General features: G+C 30.8%; 2 protein-coding genes across 3 annotated transcripts; one reads left to right on the top strand and one right to left on the bottom strand.

Annotated features, from left to right (window-relative positions):
- Nucleotides 1–795: 795 nt before the first annotated feature.
- On the bottom strand, nucleotides 796–27,218 carry LOC134701587 (uncharacterized). Of its 2 annotated transcripts, none has more exons than XM_063562719.1 (5): nucleotides 27,098–27,218; nucleotides 8,119–9,907; nucleotides 6,878–7,075; nucleotides 5,358–5,519; nucleotides 796–3,570 (listed from the first exon to the last, which is right to left on the bottom strand). In XM_063562719.1, the coding sequence occupies exons 2-5, from the start codon at nucleotides 9,856–9,858 to the stop codon at nucleotides 2,986–2,988; spliced, it is 2,685 nt and encodes an 894-aa protein (XP_063418789.1). In that variant the 5' UTR covers nucleotides 9,859–9,907; nucleotides 27,098–27,218; the 3' UTR covers nucleotides 796–2,985. The 2 variants fall into 2 exon arrangements, with proteins under 2 accessions (XP_063418789.1, XP_063418788.1); XM_063562718.1 differs by lacking the exon at nucleotides 27,098–27,218 and adding an exon at nucleotides 17,490–17,597.
- On the top strand, nucleotides 17,892–27,438 carry LOC134701588 (protein psiD-like). Its single transcript, XM_063562720.1, has 3 exons — nucleotides 17,892–17,956; nucleotides 25,290–25,473; nucleotides 26,979–27,438. The coding sequence occupies exons 2-3, from the start codon at nucleotides 25,442–25,444 to the stop codon at nucleotides 27,436–27,438; spliced, it is 492 nt and encodes a 163-aa protein (XP_063418790.1). The 5' UTR covers nucleotides 17,892–17,956; nucleotides 25,290–25,441.

Here is a 27,438-nt window from a genome sequence, read left to right as displayed (position 1 = left end):
AGAATATATAGAAAAACAAATTAAAAAAAGAATAGAGAATAATGGAATATATATTAAAATATAATGATTAAAGAATAATGTGCAAAAAGTACAAAGAATAAAGATTAAAGAAAAATGACCTACAAAATTAGAGAATAGAAAAAATGGACCCCATACAGGCCCTCATATCATTCTCTCAGTTTTTAATTTTCTAAAACATAAAATTAATTTGCATTTTGTTTATCTTGGATATGCTATACTATGAAACTCAGAGTAAATTTTGAGATGAAAACACAGAAACACAACCTTAGCCTAAAGGTGACTGCAGGGTCAATATGAACCTTGAGTCAACTATAAAGAGTGTGAAATACTACATGTCAGCTATAAATCTTCAAAGTAAAATCCTAACTGCATCTTTGTCATATCAAAAATAAGGAGATGTGGTACTATTGCCAATCAGACAATTATACACCCGAGTTCAAATGAAGTTGATGTAAGCAATTATGGGCAATCGTACATCCTTCAACATTGAGACATACATGTACTCATACTGTATAGATATATATTACAGATGAATGTGTTGATATCCATAGATGTTAGCATTTATTCAGAAAACTACCAGGGTATATGTACAACTTTTTCACCTCATGTAGAACCTCAACAAATTGATCAAAACAAATGTTACTATGTGACGAAGTACTGTACACTACAAACCAGAAAAAGTCTGAAATGGCCTATATCTGTACTCGACTGTACTGATTTTTACTCGACCAGTCTGAATTGGTCTGAAAATTACTCGATAGTACTCGACTGTAGTCTGGACCATACTTAACAGTCTGAACTTGTACTCGACCTTTACTCGACCAGTACTTAACCATTTTGTGTGTGTCTGAACTATACTCGACCAAGTCTGAACCATACTCGACCTAGTCTGAACCATACTCGACCAGTCTGAACCTTTCTCGACCTAGTCTGATTCATACTCGACCTAGTTTTTACCAACCTAGACCTATTTCTGTACCTCTCTACTGTATTTCATCAATTTAGGAGCTATATCTAACAACAGTTATTTCCCTTTGCCAAAAATTTAAACAACAATTTGAAATCCATATTATATTTATTACAGCAAAATTTCACAATAAACATAATATAATCATCAATTCAACATTCATCAACACTATAGTCAGTTTTAAAAATTATTATACACATGTACAATAAATTAAGTTTTCCTTTAAATTAATTTTTAAAACATAAAAACAGTTATTTCCCTTTGCCATAAATTTTAAACTACAATTTGAAATCTATATTGTATTTATTACAGCATTGACCCAAAATTTCACGAAAAACATAATATAATATATATAAATAAATTTAGACTTTAGAGTATATATATATATCCAATCCCTAAAATAGAAATAATAAAGAGGTAATCAACGGATGTGATTTATAGACAGTTTTAAAAAATATTATGCAATAAATTAACTTTTCCTTGAAAGGATTTTGATATATTCTAGTCAATTCTTGATGATGTTTTCATGGTAGGAAATTTAAATTCAGCCGAATTTCACCAATCTAAAAGAATTTAAATAGGAAATGATACTAATATTTAAAGCAGAAAAAAGAAAAATGTCTTAAAAGGTATTTTAAATAAATTTATGAATTGTTTACAGAATATATTTTTTGTATAACAGCTTTTTGAAATGAACTTGCATGTTTAATGATTCTAATTTAAGGATTGGCATTTGCATACCATAAACAGTCCAGTGGCTATTTTTTTTAAATTTCAAATAGGAAAATTTCAAAGTACAAAGGTACCCTGGACAAAGCCTGGGCATGCCAAACACAGTCCAATTACTGACATAAATTTATTTACCTTAAGGTGGTACCTAACACTACAGGGAGATAACTCTGCAATATCAGCTAAACGTTTTAATTACGTTGTGTTGTTAAGGGAATATTAAGCTTCTCAATGATCAAAATTAGTGTTTTTCAAACTGCTATATAACCAGTGTAATTTTTTTGATAAAACGGTTGGTTCCAATTTTCTGATTTTTTTATATTTTTGTCAATGGGTCAAAGTAAATACTTTGTAAAAATCTTAAGAAAATAAAACGAGCCAAATTAATTTTAGTCAAAGTGTTAGGAACATTTTAATTTACAAGGGCATCCTGCACATGGCACGGGCATACCTTATGAAGTTATTTTATATCTGTTAAATAACTAACAACAGATTTGAGACCTCAATAAATAAAACTTTATATAATATGATTGACACAAGTACAGGAATTATAAATTATATACAAGTTTAGTTAGCACATTTTCGTCATTGTAAAACAGCAAAGTACATAATACACTTTCTTAAAAATTTTTATAACAAAGCATTAAGTAAAATATCAGTTGTTTTGATCATCACTTTTTGAAAACATTATAAAAATTTAAAGAATATCAGACGATTTTCTCGAAATATCAAGCTCTATGTTTGCAAGCAATAAAATTTAAAATGGGGAATGTGTCAAAGAGCATAAAGCAGACAACAGCCAAAGGCCACTAATGGGTCTTCAATGTAGCAAGAGAAACTCCCACACCCTTAGGTTTCCTTCTGCTGGCCCTTAAACAAATATGTATACATCTACTAGTTTAGTGATAATGGACGTCATACTAAACTTTGAAAAATTGCACAAGACTAACAAAGGCCAGAGGCTCCTGACTTGGGACAGTCAGTTTGTATTTTTGGTTATATAATGAAGTGCTGTTCTCTTTGACTAGATGTTCACAAAATACCATATAGTCTTTTTGTATGAAATTAAAAAAATTGAAATTCTATATACCCGGTACATAACTGTAGCATAAAGATATTATTAAAATAATGATAGAGATAGGCATAACCAAAGACAGTATGCTTATAATTTGCTTATTATCTTATCCATTTATGTAAAGAGGTTCACAGAAAACTGACAACTTGTACAAAAAGTCTGTACAACAATTGTAACATATTCAACAGGTGGCTTAAGCATTTAAAAACCAAATAACACCATCCTCAACTGCTGTGACAATAGGATTGCTGATATCCTTCAAAAGACACAATTTTGAAGTCAATGTTACATTCTCTGTAAACCAAAAAGATCCACTTGCCTCTGGTAAAGGAAATACATCTAGTCGTACCCAAGTAAAAACATTGTCCATGAAACAGTGTTGGTATATCTGCTTGATCTTTCCAAACAGCATTGTTGGATGTCTTACACATACAATATAGTCACATGATCTTGAGACTGACTGATATAAATAAGTAGTGAAATACACCTCTCTCTTGCGGTCTTCGTCATATCTAAACACTGTATTTTTCTTCTCTACTGTGGGATCTACATCAAATTGTTCAAATTGTAAGTTTGGAAAAATTTCTTTGTATCTACAATGTAGATCTTTAATGTCCTCCCGTTGTAATAAGCTGTTGGATAGTATACTATTGACACTGGTAACAGGATATTCCTCACTTGGCAAAACTTTCTCTGCAACTTTATGGAGTGCATTCTTCCTGCTACTGTCAGATTTGACTGTTCCATTGAGCAAATTGAAAACACTCCAGTCATATATCTGGAAAAAAAGACAAGATAATAAAACAAAATTGTAATATATTATCTAAATTGTACGACTGAGGACATAACTTATTATCAAAATCCTATTTATTTAGTTATAATGTATACATACACGACATAGTCGTTTTTTAATCAGTCATTTTTTTGGGGTTGGGGTTGGGGTTGGGGGGGGGGGGGGGGGGGGGCTCTTCAATACTTATTTGATAAGTGGAGATACTGGGTACTGTAACCCAACCCATTTTTTTTTTATTAAAGTTAATCTTAAAAAAAAGTCTTTTTTTCATATATTGTGCAGACCTGCCAAATTTTTAAAATCTTTACAGGGAATTTAGTGCAATTTTTGTGGCGTTTCAGTATCTGGTAAAGGAAATACACCCATACTTATTTGATAAGTGGAGATACTGGGTACTGTAACCCAACCCATTTTTTTTTTATTAAAGTTAATCTTAAAAAAAAGTCTTTTTTTCATATATTGTGCAGACCTGCCAAATTTTTTAAATCTTTACAGGGAATTTAGTGCATTTTTTGTGGCGTTTCAGTATGCCATATCTTTTACTCTTGAAATGGTCTCATTTTCTTATTTTTCCTTTTGGTATTCTGATGATGAGCTAAGGAGCCAAACTTGTGTTGAAGGCCGTTCATTGACCTATAATGGTTTACTTTTATAAATTGTGATTTGGATGGAGAGTTGTCTCATTGGCACTCACACAGCATCTTCCTATATCTAAGGAGCCTTGATTCTTGAATTGTATGATTCTTGTTCTAATTAGTTGGCAATATAACTTAAAGAATAGAGAAAAGTAGCCTTAATAAATAAAAGACTTTCTTATCATTACACCATGACCCAAATGACCTAAACCTAGATGTCCTTGAGCTAGAAGGATGAAGATGAAGACAGAGTTAGTCTATCACAATTTATGAGAAAATGGATAAAATTTGAGTTATCTGTCTTTGAAATCAAAGGTGCTTTTACTGCCGAAGGCTTATACACAGTAAAAGTGAATACAAAATGGCATCAAAATTAAATCAGGACTGGGCAGAAACACGTCAGATTTCAAAAATCAAATTCAAGATCAATGCTGTTTTCTACTGAGCTAATTATAGTTTTTGACTTTCAGAAGTTACTTATGAGTTTGTCATGAAACTATGGTAAACACTGCTAAGAGTGACCATATGATAAATTGATTCTGTTTACAAATTAATTAATTTGAAGACTGTAATGACCTATCAGACAGGCAGATTACTTGAACAACAAATCATGACACCTGTTGTGACCTTTAATCAGGGAAGTGTCGTAAACTTTTTATAAAATATGTCCCCATGTAAATTATAGATTAATAGAAATTTATCAGAAAAAATAAAACTGGTAATCAATAATTTTTTAGGTTTCCAACTTTTACACGCCCGGTATCAGTTTTTTGTTCAGTCCTGAAAATGAGGATAGTTGGGAGGTCTGATTTGGTTTATATCTATTTGGTATATAGAAAGTATCCTTGATTCTCTGGCCGGTTTAGTCTTGTTACTCTGCACTTATATGATTGACCGAGCACAAGAATGTTTTACCACAGAGTAGAAAACCTGTCAGAGGCGGATTTAGGGGGGGCCCTGTTTGGAGAAAAAATTTGGTTGCTTATATAGGGAATCACTGAAGCCTGACTGGAACGCCCCCCCCCTCTTAGGTCAGTCAGTGGGCCCCCACTTATGAAAAATTCTGGATCTGCCACTGATTGTAGAACCTATATACAAAAGTTGGTTATATGAAAATGGTCATAAATAGTTGCTTACACAGTATGTTTGCATGACTGTAGATTCTTCATGCCCATGCTGTAAAATCTGTCTTGTTATCCAGCTGTTGGCTCTTTCTAGTGGATACAACCACCTATCATATAATGGTCCAAAGTCCATAAACCCCTCAGGTATGTGGTGAAGTAAATGTGTCGTCAAATTCTGTAATGTTAATTATGAAATATATAGATAGAGTAGAAACTATTAAAATGAAAATGACCATTTCTCAATCTGTTATTAATTGTTGCTCCTTATCAAATAACCATAGAAAGGGAGATAACTTTTAAAATAAGTAATTTTATGCTTTTAAAGAAATTTCTTATTTTACTGGTAGCAAGAACATGAGTTTAATAACTTCTCTCTTTTTAAAAAAAAAATCTTATCAAGCTTTCTTTCTAATTACAAAAAAAAACATGCTTTTTCATGTATAATTTACACAACAGCAATTTTAAGCACCATACAGTGACCTCTAGCTGTTTAATTCTGAGTGAGAGACATTGGGTCTTTTTTGAGAGCTGTCTCGTTGGCAATCATACCACATCTTATTTGTTTATATAAAAGATAAAAATAAGTATTCCTCACTAGTTCCAAACTAGAGGCTCTCAAGAACCTGTGTCGCTCACCTTGGTGCATATTAAAAAATGGACGGATAAATTCATGACAAAATTGTGTTTTGGTAATCATGATGTGTTTGTAGATCTCACTTTACTATCAATCAATCAATCAAATATTTATTGTCATATAAATAAAATTGAGAATGGATATTATAAAAATCTGAACAATAAGTTTGTGACAAATAATATAATGATATAAACATACACAAAATACTGAAAATTCTTGTTGCTTCATTTATCTCTATCTATAATGAACTTGGCCCAGTAATTACAGTGGAAAATATTTTCTAAAAATTTTAATACAAAAATTTATGAAAATTGTTAAAAAATTAATATAAAGGGCAATAACTCCTTAAGGGGTCAACTGACAATTTTGGTCATATTGACTTATTTGTAGATCTTGCTTTGCTGAACATTATTGCTGTTTACAGTTTATCTATATCTATAATAATATTCAAGATAATAACCAAAAACTGCAAAATTTCTTAAAATTACTAATTTAGGGGTAGCAACACAACAACTGGTTGTCTGAAAATTTTCAGGTCAGGTGAGCTAAAAGTAGTATTAAAAGAACAAATCAATTTCTGGAAAAGAACTGACCTTTGACAGGAAAACTGAGAAACCTATTCAATTTAATACTGTATACCAACTTATTTTTGCAGATACTTAAATTAGTGTTTTACCCTTTCTGGTCCACTTCACAGCCATTTAATTGAGCAATTTTCTTATTTATTTGATGTAATTTTGATAAGAAAGATTCAGGTTTTTGATGATTATTTATGATTATTTTCTACTCGAGAAAGTGCCAAAAATAAGTTTGTTTACAGTTGGTCTTTTAATTTGATCATCTTTGCAGTGCATTAATTTGTCAGTACACGCATATTCAAATATATTATAACAAAATACCTGTAACGTCAGTGGAAAATCTCTCTCAAGTAGTGTCACAGCAATATGGGTGTCTTCTATCAAAGTAGGAATTTCATCTTTCAGGTATGAAGGTTTAACAAGTCTGCTCAACACATCAAATAGTTGAAAAAGTGTCTTCTCTTGTTGCTGTCCTAGTAGACCTCTCAAACACCATGAAGCAGCATTTTGGGTTACAAACTGAAAAGTTAATTAAAAAATGTACATGAACATACAGCTATTCTAATTTTAAGCAAATTCCATTTTTCATATTTGCCAACTTTTCAAGTTTAAGCTTAATTAAAAGAAATAGCTTAGTTCATAAAATCATTCCCGATTTTCCTCTACCACCTCTTAATTATTTCTTATTTTTTATCATTCCTTTTTAAGTATGGTTTAAATTTTGTTTAAATGTATGCATTAAAATATCTGAACCAATCTTATTTTTGTTTTGTTGATTTTAACCTTGTCATTTTCTTAAAGTTGTCAGTTGTCTTATGTAGTCATCATGATCATACAACATTATAAAAAAATTTTATTTTGCTTTCCCAGTTTATAAGTTTGACTGACTGTTTTCATAGATATACATGATATAAGAAGATGTGGTATGAATGCCAAGGAGACAACTCTCCATCCAAGTCACAATTATTAAAAGGTAAAACATTATAGATCAAACAATTCTGTTACTTTTCAGTGTGTGTTTAGCTCAGTGTTTATGGATGTGATTGTGCAGTGACTTATATGGCTTACAAAATACATTAATTTCTATAGTTAGGACTGTGATGGATAATTATTTTTTTCCCTTATGAGCCAGAATTTCTAAAATAGTATATGTTAATTATCCAGATGTAATAAACATGATAAACACCCTTACAAAACCTTAGCTAGGTATAAAACTGAAAGACTTATAAACTACAAGCAGAATTTAGTGAAATAATACCTTTCCATAATTTTTAATATTATGAGTCATATTATATTTCAAATTTTGATTAATAAAAACTTCACAATAATTTCTGAATTTACAGTATTTTTGTCTTCTTTCAAGCACTAGAAATGTTCTAAATACAGGGGCGGATCCAGCCATTTTAAAAGGGGAGGTGGTTCCTAACCCAGGATAAAAGGGGGGTTCCAATTACATGTCCTCATTCAAATGCATTGATCATTAAAAAAAAAGTTGGGTCCCAACCCCCAGAACCCCTATCTGGATCCGCGCCTGAAATATTAAATTTGATTTAACAACTTACCTGTTGCTTTCCATGCATTGTACGAAGTGTCCACTGTCTGGTGAAATGGTCAGCAGGTGTATAGTCGAATCCTCGAGGGTACTGAATAGATTGTGCTCTTTTGTCTGCAAGTTTTACTTGACTCTTTGAGAGAGACCATGGAGCATCTGGAAAACTGACTTCTTCTTCGGTGACAACATTTGTTGACTGGGGCTCTGACTGTTTTTTCTGTTTTTTCTTAGGTTGTTTTCCCGGATCTGTACTCCTTCTTTTATTGGTCACCCAAGTTTGCTCAAATCTGTTGTATTGCTTCTCACAATTTCGCACTTTTGCACTGTCAGTTTTCCCACTAATGAAATCTAACACATTCGAAATAACATCTGAAATGGTATGCATACCATCTGTTTGCATTTGCTTTAGTCTGTCAAAATACGGAAGTGGATACAAGGGATGAATGCCTCTTAAACCAGTTTCTTTCTGGTGGATGGTCTTTTGGTTCTTGTTTGGTTTCAAATCAAAATCTTTACGTGCTGTCATTTCTTCATCTTTAGAGTAAAATGCAGGCTTTGGATCATTGACAACGGTTTTAAGTGCAAAGTTTGTGCAGTCAAGTCTATAGGCAGAATCATCACTTAGGAACTGTCTGTTTGATATGTGGATTGTTTTGTTCAGGGAATTGTTCCTTACACCAACTTCTTTGCAGAATGTGCATGATCTTAATGCTGCTTGACCTGATAAGTGCAGCAATTTTGCAAATGCTGGAATATCACACAGATATTGGAGTAGCCCTATCTTAACTGTCACTGGAGCATCTTTGTGGGAATCATATAGCTGACATTCCATATTGGACAGCAACTCATCAACCAATATTGTAATATATGGATCCACAGACTTAGGCTCTTTTCTTCCATTCCCTGGGATAATGCCGACCAACATTATTGGTCCTAGAAGGTAGCGAATCTCCTGAGGCAATGATATCCAAGTCAAGATGATAGGCCACATAGATTTCTGAGCAGCATTGTTTTTGTTAGGATTTACACCATCAGTAAATAGTGCAAGTGGTACACAGTGCTCAACATCAGTGTCTTTAAATATACCGTTATTTAATTCTGCTTGAAATATTTGTCCATCAGTATAGTCACACAGTTTCCCATTTGTGTCAAGTTTCTTTGCATAAAGTATTTTTGCTAAATTCTTTGTTCCGAACCAACGAGCAAGTCTTGGAACAACTGGCATATAGCTGAATGTCTTCTTACAACGATTGGTGTCTTTATACAGAAGTGATTCATCACAAACGCTGCACTCACGGATATTGTCATTCATTGGATATATTTTACAGTCATTAACACAACATTTGTACTGTTTTATAGGAATTAAACTTGGTTTGATCATTTTAACTGCTTCCTTGTATGAAGCTGGTAAATAATTAGGTTGAGGCATGATGCGCTTCTCGTGCTGTAAGCACTCAGTTAAAGCTGCTTTGGACATTCCACTGTTTGATGAAAATATAAGAAAATGCTCTGATATAGCTTCAATCAATGTTCTAGAAGATCCTTCATACAATGGTTTCTGTAGATCATTCTTTTCTTGCTGTGCCTGTACTTTTTTATTGTAACTGCTCGTTGAAACATTGCCCAGTTGTGATATGGAGTTCAGATGACTAGCATGGGTCTTTGCGCAATGTATTTTAAAAGTTTTTCTTGGAACAGACTTTCCATTACAGAGTGTACACATGCACTTTTGTTTGCTGCTTGATGCCATGTTGTATAATAATACTGTCGACCTCTCTGTACCATATAGGTCTGTTTCCCTGAAATAAATAGATATATATTATTTCATGTCTTAACCAAGAATGTGTCCATAATACATCAATGCCCCCCATTTTTTTTTATGTTCATTGGACCGCTAAATTGGGTCAAAACTCTAATTTGGAGTACCACTTACATCATATCATTATGAATATGTGTACTAAGTTTCAAGTTGATAGAACTTCAACTTCATCAAAAACTACCTTGACAAAAAACTTTAACCTGAACACGGCTGAAGCGGGACTTTTAAGACTGACAGAAAAACAAACAAATGAACAAAAAACAGATCAAGGAACGAACAAACAAACGAAAGACAGACCAAAGAACAGACGGACAGACACACAGACAAGAATACCATACATGGGGCATACTAAATGGGGCATGAAAATAGGTTGCAATTCACATTAAAATACCTTTTCAAATGTAAATGAAAATAAAATGTGTTAAGGTGGTACCTAACACTTTCCCTTAAATTAATTTGGCTCGTTTAAATCTAATAAAATTTTGTCAAAGTATTTACTTTGCAAACCTTTTAATAAAAATATAAAAATTTCAAAAATTTGGAACCAACTGTTTTGTCAGAAAAGTTATACTGGTTATATAGAAGTTTGACAAACACCAATTTTAATCATTTAAAAGCTTAATATATTTTTTACAACACAACATAATTAAAATGTTGAGCTGACTTTACATAGTTATCTCCCTATAGTGTTAGGTACCACCTTAAGGTTTATTTTTGCATATATATGTGTACGGAAAAAGTCGCAATCATGTATTATATGTTGGAATGCACTTGGAAAAAGTTATATATAAGATATAGGAAGATGTGGTATGAGTGCCAATGTGACAATTCTACATCCAAATTACAATTCATAAAAGTAAACCATTATAGGTCAAGGCCTATGTGTATGAAATAAACAATTAAAATGGATTTCTTAAATTCATAAAATAAAATCATTTAAACAGTCATGTAATATTGATCAATTATTTTCAGGGAAACATTTTTTATGTGTATATCTAGACTAAAATACACATGGAATGAAGATCCATATTATCATGCCCATGCCAAGTCAGCTATGTATTTTAAACTTTTCAGAATTTAGATAAATGCTTTATAATTGGTATAAAACAAGTTAATATGAGAATTTGAGTCAAATCGGTGAATCTGATTTAGACAGCTAGTGTCCCTTTTAATATTGAGCTGTCTAACTTGCATCTACTTTGATATGAAACCAGAAAGATTACAAATGTACAATCAAACATGTATCAGTACACAAGCTTGTTCAAATTTCTTTTGCTTTAATTTTTGTCGAGCCTTCGACTTTAGTCGAAAAAGCGAGACTAAGCGATCCTACATTCCATTTATGGAAAAATTAAAAAGCATTGTGTATAATTTTCATAATTTATTTGCTAAAGTCAAAAACAAAAGAAAAAGAAGAACATTAAACAAATATTCGGACCTTCAGATGGACAAGAATAACACTTAAATGTCCCTTCACCAATATAACCAACCAAATTTTCCCAAGAAAGGGTGAACCCAGGGCCCCCAGGATCTGCCTATAGAAATAATGGCAAGGGTTTTATTAATGCAAATAATGCAACTGGTTCAACGATGTGAAGAAATACCACAAAGGACTTCTTAGTGCACTTAGACAAAAGTTTTTGCACTATAAGGCCACTAAAAGTATTTTTTAAGACCCCAAAAGAAAAACAGCACTTCAATTTATTTGATGAAATATTTGTTGTTTGCAATGCATTAATACTTGAAATCATATTGTCAGAATTCTATTGAAAAATCATATGCAAATCAAGTATGCAAAAAAAAATCAATGAAGGAAAGGGTTAAGATAGAGTTGTTATAATACTTTGAGTTAGAGCCAATGAAGTTTTTTATATATATTGATATGTCTCAAATGTAGTACAACACACTGTAAAAATATTATTGATAAAGTGCAAAATGTGTTGTATAAATGTCCCTAGTCTAACGCCCTGTTTGAAAAAAGTTTAACATGAGGAGCTTGGTGCATAATAGTTGACAATTTTTTTTTATTTCCTATAGCTTCATTATGCATTTCTAAATTTATTATTAAGTAAGAGCTACAGCCATAATTGCCCCTAAATTATTTTTGAACAGTCTTACTAGGTTTTAGATGACCCTTTTATTCTTAAATGGTATGCTTTAAGTAATTTGCCTTTTCATTCAAAGTACATTAAATACATATGTCAGAATTATTCACAAATTAAAAATTGCTGGAAAAAAATTACATCCCCCCCTTTTTCATTGGAAAACCTCCATTTTATAGAACACAGTCATATACATTTTACTTTTGAATAATTGTGATGAGTCTGATAAATCAAATGAGTATTCAATTTCTTTGAATACATGTATTCTATGGTCGGGTTGTTGTCTCTTTGATACATTCCCCATTTCCTTTCTCAATTTTATTGTTATTTAATAAGGCATTTAAAAAGGTTTTTTTAAATTTAACATGCCATGCTGATTTTTTTTATCATATTGTCTACAAGATATATTTATTGCCATGCAACTTTGTAAGCAGTCACATAACTTATTTAGCTTAAGATGTTCAGTAATACAAAGTATAATTAAGTATTCTTTCCAGTATAAGGTCCCTCAATTGTGTTTTCTTGTTTCATGAAAATAATCTTATAACTGAATTGTGACTTTTTGTCCTTTGACTTTCTGTCTCACAGTCTTTTTTATACACCCCTTCCAAATGTATTTCTTCATGTTTTTTTTGTCTCAAACAGCAAGATGGGGGACACAATTTTACACAGTAACAGAAAATGGGTCATGAATTTTAAAGTGAAGTAGTGATTTGGTCCAGCTGAATGTCTTTATTTGGCATTTTTAAAACCTTTAATAGATTTAATTATGCTGTAATTGTAAACCTTAAATATGAGCAATGATGAGGTTAATTAACCATCAAAGGATTAATTATTTTCATTTCTTTATAGTCAAAGAGAATTTCTATTTGAAAAAGACAAACTGAAACAGGACCCAAGCTAATATACACTCAGTTTTTGAAGCCATTACCATGATTACATATTTGTGTTTTAAAAAGAATTTTCAACTAATGATCATCAAACAATTAAATTTATATGAAATTTAATTTTGAAAGATATGAAACAATCAACATGATCAATCTTGATAATTATTAATGAAAATAACCGAGAGTCATTTTGAATGGATGATATATTGAAAAAAAAAGATTTTAGTAGGAGCAAGGTTAATTCATGGAAACCAATAAGTTTGCACTAAATACACAGACATTTAAAATGTGTATGATATGGACATGAAAAAATAACTGTGAAATGTTTTAATATTTAACAAGTCTTATATCTGTTTATATACATATATTCCTTCACAAACAGATATGATTGTTGAAATGATACTTTCAAAAGGTAAACGGACAGAAAGTCACAGGATAAAAAGTCATAAATTTGGTAGGACAAAAAGTCACAAATAATATGTTGACAGTTGTTTGAATATATCAAGGATTTGTATAGTCTAACTATACAGGTCCTTGAATATATGTAAGAGAAATATCTTTAAATATTTACTTTTTAATACATATATTCATATTCATGTTTAGGAAATGTGTCATTATACTTGAAAAATGAAGATTTATTAATTTTATTCATGCAAACGATATATTTCATGGTACCATGAAGCCATTTAAGTGCCAAGCCACTTTGACATTTTGTTTTGAATCATATTTGATATTTTTTTGATAAATTTGTTTACAAAGTCAGTTGCTTTATTTACAATAGTTCAAGAAAAAAATCTAAAATATTTTTGTAGGAATAAGTGTTTTTAATTCAAATAAAATACTTTTTGTCCTGTGACTTTTTTTCCATGACTTTTTGTCTGTGCCATAATTTGTTCCCTTTTATAGACCAATGAACATGATAAACCAAACTTGAAATAAATAGTGAGATATCAAGAGAGAAGCTAGGTAAACAATAAATATGTCTATTTTGAGTAAGAATGTAGAAAATACTTTTCTTTTTTGGTAAAGGAGAAAAAATAGACACAGGTTAGATTGTATATCCCTTGATGTCAACTAGGGCACCTGGAAAACAAAGCAATTAACAAAAGAATACATACAATATCTTAATTAACATTTCATTTCCTCAAAATATTTGTATGGCTTCTATTAAATTTGGCATTTAACAACACTGTCATGAGCATTGCATTGACCAATCATTAAAAAGAAAAAAAAATTGTTTTTATATTACACCAATCGCTGATATTAAAAATATATTAATTATTGATTGGTTCAACCAGTCCTTTATAGTCTGAGTACCTTAATTTTTTTTAAATTAATTATTGTTCACACAAAATTAATGATGGATTCCCAACAGCATAGTCAACAATACCTAGCGCGTCATCAACACTTCAACCAAACTGCATCACCACAGAATTTATTCGTTCCTAGACCCTATGTTCAGACTCCTCAACACTATCAGACACCTACTCAGATGTGTTATTTGAACTGCAAATGTTGTGCCATGTTTTTGATGACCAAATGTGTATGTTCATGCAATCAGCAGAAAGTCTCCATTGCTACACAGACAGACCAGGTCCAGAAGAACTTTGTGACAGATGATTACTTTAAGCCCAAAACCTCAGCTTACCAATTATTACCATTACAGGTATGTACTTTTATTTTATTTATACAAAGAAAGGAGGTTATTATAATATGAAAGTTCAATTGGTTCTATATCAAAAGAATGTTGAAAAATTATGTACAAAAATTACATATGAATGTTCAAGCACTGTACTGATATGGACTTATTTCCATAAAATCTTATTTAGAGAGACAGGTTTATATAAGGAAAACCTTGTTTTCGAAGCCCTGGGCTAATTGTATCACTGTATAATATTTATTTATGTATGTCATGAACATGATCATGATGATTTTTTTGAAATAAATATGTTTAAAGTTAGAATATCCCTATCCATTTAACCCAATTATAGTTTCCTAAATTTAAGCTCAAGTTAAACTTCATAGAAACCCAACATACTTTTGCAAGCTACATGCTTGCACCTCGCATGTTCGCCCCCAAGTATGTTCACACACTTCAGGTTCACACCCAATTTGTATTTGAACTTCAGTTGAATTATGAGTTATTTTTTGATTTTTTATATGTCCATATGAATAATTTGAGAAAGTATCATCAGATGTTTCTATTTTTTATATGATCAGTAATAATTAACTTTAAATTTTTTGAAAGATTACTGGTAATTGGTATTTGTACACCATGTATATGTTCCAGACTGTATGAGTATTTGGACCGTACGCGTACAGTCTGGACCGTATAAGTACTTTTTCCAAATACTCATACGGTCCGACTTATATAAAAAAAGATGGTCAGGTTTATTAGATACAAATGCATATATATATATATAGCAGATCAACATAACTTAACTATCAAATAAATATAAAAAAGTTCAATTGTAATTAAAACAAAAACTTTATATTTTAACTTTTTCTAAATTCACGCTAATTCAATCTGTTAATCTCTTTTATCTAGCATGTCAATCAGTAATATATTAATTGAAATATGATGAGTGAAATTGAAGATATTGGAAGTAAATATCATGTGGGAGGTCAATTGTTTTGGAATATTTAGCAACGTTACCACAAAATGCAAATGCAAAGAAACATGCATGAACTGAATAAAAGAAAACGTAAAAAATTACGTTACTTGACTTGTGTCACCTTGGGCGATAGTACCAAAATAGGATTCAGATTTAAAATTAAACAAAGACTTAATTTCAATTGTTCGTTTGTTCATTTTATCTAATTGTAATAAATTATCAATAGCAATTTGTAAAACTAAAAATCACTACTATAAGAAAGATTGTGATAATTGCTTGTTTCAATTTAATTAATTACCGATATGATAAAATAACATGCATGTATGGTCAGTTCATACTGGACTGTACGCGTATCTCATACAGTCCAACCGTACGCGTATGGTCGGACTGTACGCGTATACTCATACGGTCTGACCGTACGCGTATGGTCGGACCGTACAAGGATACGTATACGGTCCAGATCGTACGGTCCAAATACTCATATGGTCTGGAACATATACATCCTAATGAATGTTTTTTTTAAGTGTTTACAAATCATGATTGTTGGATGATGAGTTAAGCCTTTTTCATCTGACATGTCTGGTTTTATAGGTCCTTTTTATTACCATTGTCCCAGTTAAGTGATGTTGGTGCTTTTCACAGCTGACTATGTAATATGGGCTATGCTCATTGTTGAAGGATGTATAGTGACCTGTAGCTGTAAATATCTCCATCATAAGGTCTCTTGATGAGATGTTTCATTTGTTATCATACCACATCTTCTTAATATATATCAATGAGATACTTAGCCACCATAATAAGGTTGAGGCAAACTTAAGTTGGAGAAGGGAAAAAAAGAAATATGAATTATTTAATTATATGTATTAAATTATTATTAGTAAAGGAGGCATAATTGTAGAACTGTAAAATTCAAACCTGATCTGTATTATTGGTTATAAGCATCAACAATAATTAAATAACGAGGCCCAATTTGTCAGCCTTCATCACGTAAAAACGATGAATCAAAGAATTTAACTTTAACTAATAGTAAATTATATTGATATAGGAAGATGTGGTGTGAGTGCCAATGAGACAACTCTCCATTCAAATAACAATTTAAAAAGTAAACCATTATAGGTTATTATATATCATGATATATAGTAAAAATATAGGAAGTACCCCAGGTATGATTTCAGAGTTTGACTATAGAGTCAGAAATTTCTGATTATTTAACAAAAAACAATTTGTGTTTATCTTTTAAAATAAAAAATTTATGTTTTCTTTCGAAAAAGAAATTACAGCCACAAATCTGAATTTTTGAGCAAATATACAAAATTTTGACCTCGTTTAATTTTACCCAAAAAGTAGCACCTGAAGGTATGTTTTTTATTACATATTTGAATTAATCAGGTAAAATATAGCCTAATTGCAAATTTTCACAAACTTGTAAATACAGGATCAAAACTGTATCGTATGCCCTTAAGGCAGCAACCATTTGATTTTCTGGGTATGGTCTAAAAAAAATTGTTTCCAGGTTTTGGCACAGGAGGTTGAAATCCTATCAATGAGGGTCTATAAATATGTCAACTCGACTTAGTAGAGCTTCTCTCTGTGATAGTCGAGTTGACATATTTATAGACCCTCATTGATAGGATTTCAACCTCCTGTGGTTTTGGTGAAATAAATAATTTGTTTTGGACCTTGAGAAAATAAAATGTTTGTTTCACCCTCAGCTGCCACTATATCCTGTAATGCTAAAATTGAAAGAAAAAAAATTGTTTTTGGTTTGTCGCTAAAAAATAGATAGTTTTTGGCCGAAGTCGAAAAAAAAGTTTGTACAGAAAAAAAAACATAGCCCCCCCCCCCCCCCGAAAATCAAATGGTTGCTGCCTAATAGGGGCCTGCTCCGCTTCAGTAATTCCCCATATAAGCAACCAAATATTTCATACTTTTGTTGTTTGACAAATGTGTGTACTTACATTTAATTTTGACTCTGCAGAGCAAATATGATACTTGGCTGTACATGTTAAGTTTATGGTTAAAAATTTATAATGTTGCTAAAACAGGCATGTATAATTGAAACAGGCATGTGTTAAGGGAGGTAAGTCTGAAGAGAACAATATCTTTTATGAAGGGGGACTAGATAAAAACAGTACTGCAAATGGGCTGCATGCATAAACATGTAAAGCTTTCTGGCAATTTTAAATTATTCACATGTGGATCTTTCACCGTGTAAATATAATTATTAGCACTTATTCATAGTTCAATTGGTTTAACAAACATTCAGAAGTAAAGATGTTTGTATTAAACTATAAAAAGTAGCGACATCCTCTTACATTGCATAAGGGGCCGCATTGAATCATATTAGTGTATCCAATAAAGGACAAATATGACATGCAACAAATTTTGTAAAATAGATTCCATGGATAAGGTGACAAGGTCTTAAGTAGGAATTATTCATTTTAATCAACCTATTCCATTGTAGTGATCAATCTTACGTTATTTCTAGTATCCTTATTTTATATGTTCATATTTCAAACAAAAATTCTAGTGGAAATAAAAAAGTAATGTTCTTTGGAAAAAAGGGAAATCCTGTCCCAAAGTTAAAGAGGGTCTGGAAAGGTGGAGGGGGTCTGTTATTCTGTAAACTTTTAATTTTCACCCCTTTTTTCTCTAATCTTCCAAAAATATTTTTTCTCTAATCTTCCAAAAATATACCTTTTATATCTAATCTTCAAAAATTAACCCCTTTTTTCTCTAATCTTCACTTTTTTTGCCCGTTATTCTCTAATCTTCATTTTTTAAGGGCATTTTACTCTATAATTATTTGACCCCATCCAAACCCTATATTATAAATATGCTTAGTCTGTGCAAATATGTTTGTTTTTTACTATTGGTAATTTGAACAATGCTAATTTTATTTTGATAATCTGGTAAAGTGATCTCACATGGTGCAAATTAATTCACTTCATTTAGTTAGCATGTTAAGTCATGTTTGTATCACATTGTCTTTATCACATTATTTCAAATCTTACATAAATATGCCTTCTGTGATAGCGCAGAGCTTCCATATACATTTTGTAGCATCAATTGTCAATTGATCCCATGTAAAAAAGTGACATTATCCAATCAAAATAATCGTTACAAACTTTGTTGCATTAGTGACTAGAAAGCTGCTAATAGCAGTCATTAATCATATCTGGATATACTTGTCAAACATAAAATAGAGATGTGGTATGATTGTCAATTATGAGACAACTATCAAACAAAATTAAAATGAAGTGAATGTAAGTATTCATTAACAACCATTCAGTCTTCCGCAAAGAGAAAATGCCATATCAAATAGACAATGATAGTAGGCTATATACATGTATAAAAGCCATGCAAAAAAAATTATGAAATTATTCCACTCAGAAAACTTAATGACCTAAGCTACTGTTCATGTAGGTATTAAAAAGATGTGGTATGATTGCAAATGAGACAACTCTCCACATTAGCGACCAAAGTACACAGAAATTAACAGCTATAGGTCACTGCACGACCTTCAACAATGAGGAAAGCCCATACGATTTCACATAGATAGGTATAAATGGCCCTCGAAATATTATTGTAAAATAAATTACCATGGATTCATGAATATGGTAGACAGTGAATTTTTGTTAAGGAGTTTTAAATAACACTTCTATTATGTTTTAACATGCTATGCCAACATCTTATTAAGGGTCTGTTGTTTTCAGTATTTTAAGTATATATGATAATACTGAATACTTTTCAATACATTTATTTTAGTTATGATCATACCATAATGACAGTAACACAATATTGAAATTTTGATCAATTTTTATATAAATTTAGACTGTTGGTTTTCCATTTAAATGCTTTTACACTATAATCATGTTTGATGCCCTTCATGGCTTGCTGTTTGGTCTGAGTCAAGGCACCAAGTTGAAGAGCTTACTTTGACCTATAATGGTATATTTAAATGCTTTTAACCAAAATTTGAAGATATATTCAAATGTTGGCAATATGTCAATTACCATTATAGAGTAACACCCCTTTATAAACTGGCCAGAGCCGGATTTATAGGGTTTTTCAGTGGGACGCCTCCCCCTCTTTTTGGAAAAAATTGGTTGATTATATAGAGTCATTCAAGCATGATTGGAGTGGGCCCCTCTTTGGCAGTTAGTGGGCCGGCCCCCTGGCCGAAGACCACAATTAATGACCCCGCTTTTTTGTTGTTCACGAATATAGTTCCCTTTAATTATAGTGTATTTTTTCTTAATTTTTTTTCTTTGCCTTTTTCATTCATTTGTTAGTTTTTATGGGGTGGAAATGAAGGAAGAGAGGTGAAATAACTTTTTGTTGAAGGTATTTTAACTGATTTTAATATGTAAAGAGTGATAAGGTCAAGTGCAAAAAGGTAATATTTACAGTTTTCGGAACATCTCTTGACTTGTCCATAGGCGTATGGATGTGTATTTGCTAAATTTGTAAGTTACATCGCGCAATCTTTCTGAATTTTGGATATGTTTTTGAATTAGTACTATACATTACACAAACAAAACATTTGACAAAAATATTAGGTGCAATTTTTTAAATGAGACAAAAAGTTATAAAGAACTAATAGAGAAATTAATTGTGGTCTGTGGCCCCCTGTATGAAAATTTCTGGATCTGCCTGTTTATAGGAATAATTGGGGAAAAAATTTGATACTGCACTGAGTAGCTGAAGTTTGTCTCAACCAATTATAATGAAAGCATACAATTACCTTTAAACACAAAATGGAGACTTACAGTTCAAGTTAAGGTTGTAAGTCATTTATCATGTGTAAGTTTTGCCCCCTTTTAAATTTGAAAATTAGCAAATAATGAGCAATCTTCTTGTTGATAATCAATATGCCTGCAGATATTCATGGCAGGCAATAAGAATAAGAATTATTGCCTTAGTTTTTATGAAATGTCATAAAAATTCATCATAAAACCATGAAAATTGAAATTTTCTATTTTGTTTCATACTAAAAAAAAAAATCGAAATTTTTGGCTTGTGAAATGCAAACATATGAAACAATTTTAAAAATAGAATTTAGAATGGATATGGGGAATATGTCACAGAGACCAGTGTTGGATCCATACATTTTTGAAAAAGGGGAGTTCTTACACAGGAAAAGGGGATCTGGCTATCAGACTATGTTCCCATTCAAATGCATTGATTGTCCCCAAAAAGGGGGGGGGGGGTTACAACCCTGGAGACTACAACCAGACCAAAGAGCAGATAACAACTGAAACACATTCATTGAAGGAAATTAAATAACAAAAGTATAATAAAAATAGTAAATTGATATATATATATGTTAATATTGAAATTTTGAATACTATTTCTCTTAAAGCTTTATTAAGATCATAAAGACTATATATATATATGTATTATATTAAGTTTACTGGGATGTATAACTAACATAACTAATATACGTCCTTGACTGGGTGCATTTCTGCCAGAGTTTTTCAACATCTTTTTATCTTAGGATGCAGTGGATTTCTTAAATATTAGCTTATTTCATTTAATAAATTTCCAGTACTATTTACATTCCTGTAAAAAATCTACTGTCTGGGCATCCTTAACGCTAAAAATTATATTTGAAATTTATTCAAACATAATTTGTAATAATTTCCAATTAATATTAAGGTATTACAAAAAGAAAAAAGAACTAATTGAACTGTTTCGTTACAATTGTTCATAAATGATTCAAACAATATTCCCTATCAAATGTTTTATTTATTCTTCCACATTTATTAAATTGCTTTTTTTAATAATTTTTTCGTTACAAATTTTAATTTTATCCTTGTGACTTTTACTCTGTTAACCTAAGATATATGTCCAAGGGGAAAAGAATGCATAACAAAAACCATAAGATATAAAGTTTCTTATACCATTTTGTACATGTAGGACCATACTTATTAATATAATACAATATATTTGTATTATATGTTCTCTATGTTGATAGGATTAAGTTAAAGACAAATTTTTAGACCTTTTAGTCTATTCAGAGACATATATATACATATATTTCTCTGGTCTTTTGAAATAAAACAAGCTTTAAAATTTACTTACCCACACAATTCTTTCACATCTTTCACATCTTTTTCAAATTGAACATGCACAAATAAAATCAACAAAATAAAATAAGTCATTGGAAAAACTACTTCAAGATTATGAAAAATTACACAGGTGATTTTATTATATAACCCTTAAAGGTGAAATATACTGACTCCACCCACTTAAATGGACCACGGTTTTCATTAGCAGTTGGAATATTTTTATTGCTCAGGTTCAAACTGATTGGCTGAAACAAAACTGATGATGCAGAGAGACAGTTAAGATTTAATTAAAGCAGATTAAAAAAGTAAATAATATATATTTATTTTATCAACTTTGAAAAGAATATATATATAAAGAGAAATATAAATTTACTAAAGATTTATTATAATGTAATTTCTTTTTATTATGGCTTTTATTATAAATTTTGATTTAATTTCAATTTCTTCAAAAATTTATATACAGAAAAGGCATACATGCAATTATAAATGTGGTGCAGTTATTAAAGATGTGTAGTTTTGAAATAAGACTGAATGTGTTGATAAATATAAGAAACCTGAGCAGTTCTCAAAATTAGTGATATTTTTCCAAAATATTTAAACCAATTTTGAAAGCTATTCATATACATGATCATGTTTTCATTGCATAATGTGCATAAAAAAATCTTTGGAAATTTTATCCATCATTCAAATATTAAAGATGGGATTGAAAATATTTAGAATGGATATTTAGAAACTTTTCAACACCAATTGATTTTAGTTGATAATGCATCAACTGTTGTTTTATTGTAAATTTTTGAAATTTAAATATGAATAATAGCAACTATAAAATAAATTTTGAAAATGCCACCTTTGATTTATGAAATCAAGGATTTTTGTTATTAAATAATTCTCATAGCAATCCTACTTCTAAATAAAGCTAAAATGTAAAATGAAAAAGGTTGCTGAACTATGTTGTCAAGTGAAAGACATGAGATAAAAGAAATACTTAACAAAATTTAATTACCTCAGTATTTTTTACAGGTAAAAAGAAAATCCTCTTTTTCCTTAAACTCGTGTATTACTTTTCTAGCTTATTCAAAGGGCCTTGCAATTTAAGTTTTACAACATGTTATCTAATTTTCACAGGATGTTAATTACAAAATATTACTCTCTGACCAGGTGTGCCCTTTTTAATTAGTGTGTCTTGAACAGGAGGTATTACTTTGTAATTTACCCCTGATCAAAAGAACAACTTAAATAATTTCTTTGATTTTTTACCTCATTTAGACATTATTTAAAAGAAGATATGATGACTTTTTTACTTCTATTTTAAGTAAAAAAATCTGAATGTCTAAGGGACATAACTTGGCCATTATATTTTTTTAACTATACATTTTAGTAAATAAAATTCACTTGTATAAGTATACTACAAATTTACCTATATAAGTATATTAATACTACTTCTTCAAGTAATTAAAAAAACTTTTACAAGTAGTACCCCTGACTGTATAATATATATAATCACTGAAATTTTTATGAATATGCATTATCACTAGAAAAATTAACAACTTTAGAAACAAATCTTAAGCACAATATTATAATACAAATCATCATAATTTTTATATGACTGCAAAAATTGAAATTGCACAATAACTTAAGTATAAGTAAACAGAAATCTACGAAATTTTAACATAAGGTCTATAGATGACTACAAAAGGAAGGTTGGCCTCAGTGAATATCAGTTTTTCAAAAGTCAATAAAACCACATCTTAACCTCATCAAAAGACAGTAATTGTATAATATTCAATTGCACAATATTGTCCCGTTTTCAAATTGGTCTACATTCTCCAAAGGGTCAAAAATTAAACTTTGTTTGATTTCAACAAAAATTAAATAGTATGGGGTTCTTCAATATGCTGAATCTAACCATGTATTTAGATTTTTAATATTTGGGCTCGGTTATCAAATTGGTCCACATTGAGGTCTAAAGGTTCTAAAATTGAACATTATTTGATTTCATCAAAAATTTAATTCTTGGGGTTGTATATATATATGCTGATTCTGACCATGTATTTCGATTTTGGATATTGGACCATAATAGGTAAATGTCCAATTTAAAAGTTTTTAAGTTTAAGTTCTTAGACCACATTCATTCTGTGTTAGAAACCTATGTTGTGTCCACTAATTCATCACAATCGAAATTCAGAGCTGTATCAACCTTAAATGTTGTGTCCATTCTTGCCCCAACTGTTCAGGGTTCGACCTTTGCAGTCGTATAAAGCTGCATAGAAAACAAACTTCATAGAAAATTTTGAAACCATCTGCTCTGAAGGTCTGCATGGGAGACCCCTCATTTTAAATTCTTTATTTTTTTAAATAATGTTTCTTCAAATTTGATTTATTTTGCTAACTTTTCTCTATTTTATATATTTTAGTACAATATTTAACTGATTAATCTCTACTTATGAATTTGCCATCTTTGTCTATTCTTTATTCTTTCTTTTTCAGTCCTTTAATTTGCTCTCTTCGCCTGTAATTCTCTATTCTGTAAACCCTATCCAGACCCTTTTGAGGGCATACAGTCCCACGTCCAGTTTTGATCCCATATTTAACTTAACTAAACAGGTTTTGAACTCTTACAATTTTTTTATAATGTAATAATTTGGAGTATATTTTAAGAATACTAAGTAAGAACTGTTTAGAATCTACAGTACATCTTGCATACATTTGAGTTTTAAAATTATAGATTTTTCAGCGTATAAATATAGGTAAACGGACAGAAAGTCACAGGACAAAAAGTCACAGGACAAAAAGTCACAGGACATAAAGTCACAAATTTGGAAGGACAAAAAGTCACAGGACAAAAAGTCTCAAATAATTTGTTGACAGTTGTTTGAATATATAAGAGAAATATCTTAAAATATTTACTTTTTAATACATATATTCATATTAAAGTTTAGAATACTTGAAAAATGAAGATTTATTCATTTTAATCATGCAAAAGAAAGATTTCTTGGCACCATGAAGCCATTTAAGTGCCAAGCCACTTTGACATTTAGTTTTTTTTTTAACAATTATTTGATCACCTTTGATATTTTTTTGATAAATTTTGTTTACAAATTGGTTTATATACATTAGTTCAAGAAAAATGCAAAAACGTTTTTGTAGAATTAAGTGTTTTTTATTCAAAGAAAATAATCAGAAAAATGAATTGTGACTTTTTCTCCGACTTTTTGTCCTGTGACTTTCTGTCCTACATTCTAAATATAGTATTTGACATTGGGTCTGCATGATAAATTTAAAACATATTCAACAAAAACAGTAGCTATCAAATATAGATATGTTATCATTATTTGAGGGGTATTTAAGGTGGTGTAGGGGATGGGTTGAGTATTGAAGAGGAAAACCATGTTATTTAAGGGTTCTACACTCACAACTAGTCTCCAAATTCATATGTAGCTGTATTACATATATCAAGTAAAGGAAATTCTGTAACTATATATATAAAATGACCTTTAATATACAGATTTTTAATCATACTATTAGTTCACAGAGTTGCCATTTTACAATTTTGCACTGGAGGAGAAGTGGTTGAAATTGACACCAATTCTAAAAAAATGTTTCATTTAAATACTAGAGATGTTTTCATTGCAACAAATTTAGAGAGCTAGAATATTGAAACTAAATTGATCAATTTATTTGCAGGCAGAAATTACTAGAACAGCTCATAGTAATAGGTTTCACAGCACATCTGATCAGGGTTTTGAGATGGCCATATCATCAGTTATACAGTACCTAGGTGATCTGCAAGACACCCAACAACAAGAGAAAAAGTTAGATACCGCCTTAAAAAGAGAATGTACAACCAACAGGGTTATGAAAAAATAAAGTAAGTTTTTCTATAACATTCATAGACTAAGGGCTGACCTTTGTAAAAATAAAAAAGTTCTAGTACTTGTATTATATCAGAAATATTTGAACCTACAAAAGATACTAATTACAAAATTGTTAAAATTTAAATTTTAGTTATTTATTGGAAAGTAGAATGCTTCTGCTACATACATATGCCGATATGGGCTGTTTTTTTGGGCTGAAATTTACAGCCAAAATCGGCCCTTACTCCTTTAAGAATGGAGGATATTTTAATTCCTCTTTCATAATTTAGGCAGTACCATATAACATGATATAAACTTGATAAGCAGTCTCTTATAGTACGTTCTTATGTTGTACTGTTATACCACTGTCCCAGGTTAGGGCTAACATGTTTAACCCCGCCGCATTATTTTTGTATGTGCCTGTCCCAAGTCAGGAGCCTGTAATTCAGTGGTTGTCGTTTGTATAAATGTGTTACATATTTGTTTTTCATTCATTTTCGTTCATTTTTTTACTTAAATGAGGCGGTTAGTTTTCTCGTTTGAATTGTTTTACATTGTCTTATCGGGCCTTTTATAGCTGACTATGTGGTTTGGGCTTTGCTCATTGTTGAAGGCCGTATGGTGACCTATAGTTGTTAATGTTTGTGTCATTTTGGTCTTTTGTGGATAGTTGTCTTGTTGGCAATCATACCACATCTTTTTTATATATCTTGTCTGAGAGGAAAATTATATCTCTTCACCCTAACCTAATACAAGGTACTGGATCTCACATTAATGAGTTATAACACTCAGTCACAAATTTTTGCCTTTTTTAACTGAAACTAAAAATTTTTTTTTGATGGGAAAATACATTGATATTATCAAGATGTAACAGATGGAAAAGACTGGACTTTCGCAATACACAGCTGATGTTTGTGAAATGTGAAATTCAAAATATATATGAATAGTTCAAATACTCTAGTAGTTTGAAAGCTGTTATGTTATTACAAATAGAGTCTCATGCTTTTTAATTGAACAATTTGGATTTGATAAATAAAGGAGTAGGTCCAGTAAGGACCGATTTTGGCCTCAAATTTCAGGTTCATCTGACAAAAGATTTTGACCACTTTTTAAACACTTAAGTGTCTATATCATTTGAATCAATAAGTTTATGTGAAAGATTTGAACTGAATTTGTCATTAAAAACAATCTGGTTCAAGCTCAAATATGAAAAATCAACCAAAAATGCCGGAAAATGTCACCTTTCGGATGGTTTTTTGTCGAAAACGAAAGTGGCCGCATCCCTGTTCATCCTCTACCTTAATTTATGTTATGTATTATCATAAAATACAACTTCCATTTCAATATTAAGGATGAACATGAATGCATCCACTTTCGTTTTACATGAAAACCGTCTCAAATTTAACTTAAATGCTAAAATTGTGAAGAATTCAGTATTTTAGCATGACTCTAACTCGAACGATTGCATGCATGATCCACAAAGGTAAAAATAAGTTAATTTATTTATTTATTTTTGTAGAAATCTTGCACAAATGAATGGGGTGAGTGTAAAGAAATGCCAATCTGCAGCTGTGAAGCGTGGTCTACCGTTTATAAATGAGCCAGCAACAAAACAAACCAAAAACACAGAAAACTCACCTGTGTCAACTTCAGTTTCTCCTATCAACACACCTATTGTGTCTCCTGCTGCCACACCTATTGTGTCTCCTGACGTCACACCTATTGTGTCTCCTACCGTCACACCAAGTATTTCTCCTGCCGTCACTCCTATTATTTCTCCAGCCGTCACACCTATTGTCTCTCCTGCCATCACACCAGTTGCTTCTCCGACTCCGTCTAGATCTTCATCAGTCACCATGTCCTCAGGGTCACCAAAGATAACCGAGAAGGTATTCAAAACAGCTAATGGTGTCACGTTTACATCAAAGATGTTGTTTGTATCGCAAATTCAAAAACACACTGTGACTATGCTGAAGTAA

Source organism: Mytilus trossulus, unplaced genomic scaffold (assembly GCF_036588685.1).
Source record: "Mytilus trossulus isolate FHL-02 unplaced genomic scaffold, PNRI_Mtr1.1.1.hap1 h1tg000247l__unscaffolded, whole genome shotgun sequence".
NCBI lineage: Eukaryota > Metazoa > Mollusca > Bivalvia > Mytilida > Mytilidae > Mytilus > Mytilus trossulus.
This window is presented reverse-complemented; position numbering and strand designations above follow the sequence as displayed.

What these genes read in the sequence shown, in the direction of transcription:
- LOC134701587 (XM_063562718.1), bottom strand. An exon ending in CAATGCATGGAAAGCAACAG is followed by an intron (nt 7,076 to 8,118) that starts GTAAGTTGTTAA and finishes TTAACTTTTCAG; the next exon opens with TTTGTAACCCAAAATGCTGC. An exon ending in ATTTTCCACTGACGTTACAG is followed by an intron (nt 5,520 to 6,877) that starts GTATTTTGTTAT and finishes TTAACATTACAG; the next exon opens with AATTTGACGACACATTTACT.
- LOC134701588 (XM_063562720.1), top strand. Translation starts at nt 25,442, where the DNA reads ATGTACAACCAACAGGGTTATGAAAAAATAAA. An exon ending in CAGGGTTATGAAAAAATAAA is followed by an intron (nt 25,474 to 26,978) that starts GTAAGTTTTTCT and finishes TTATTTTTGTAG; the next exon opens with AAATCTTGCACAAATGAATG.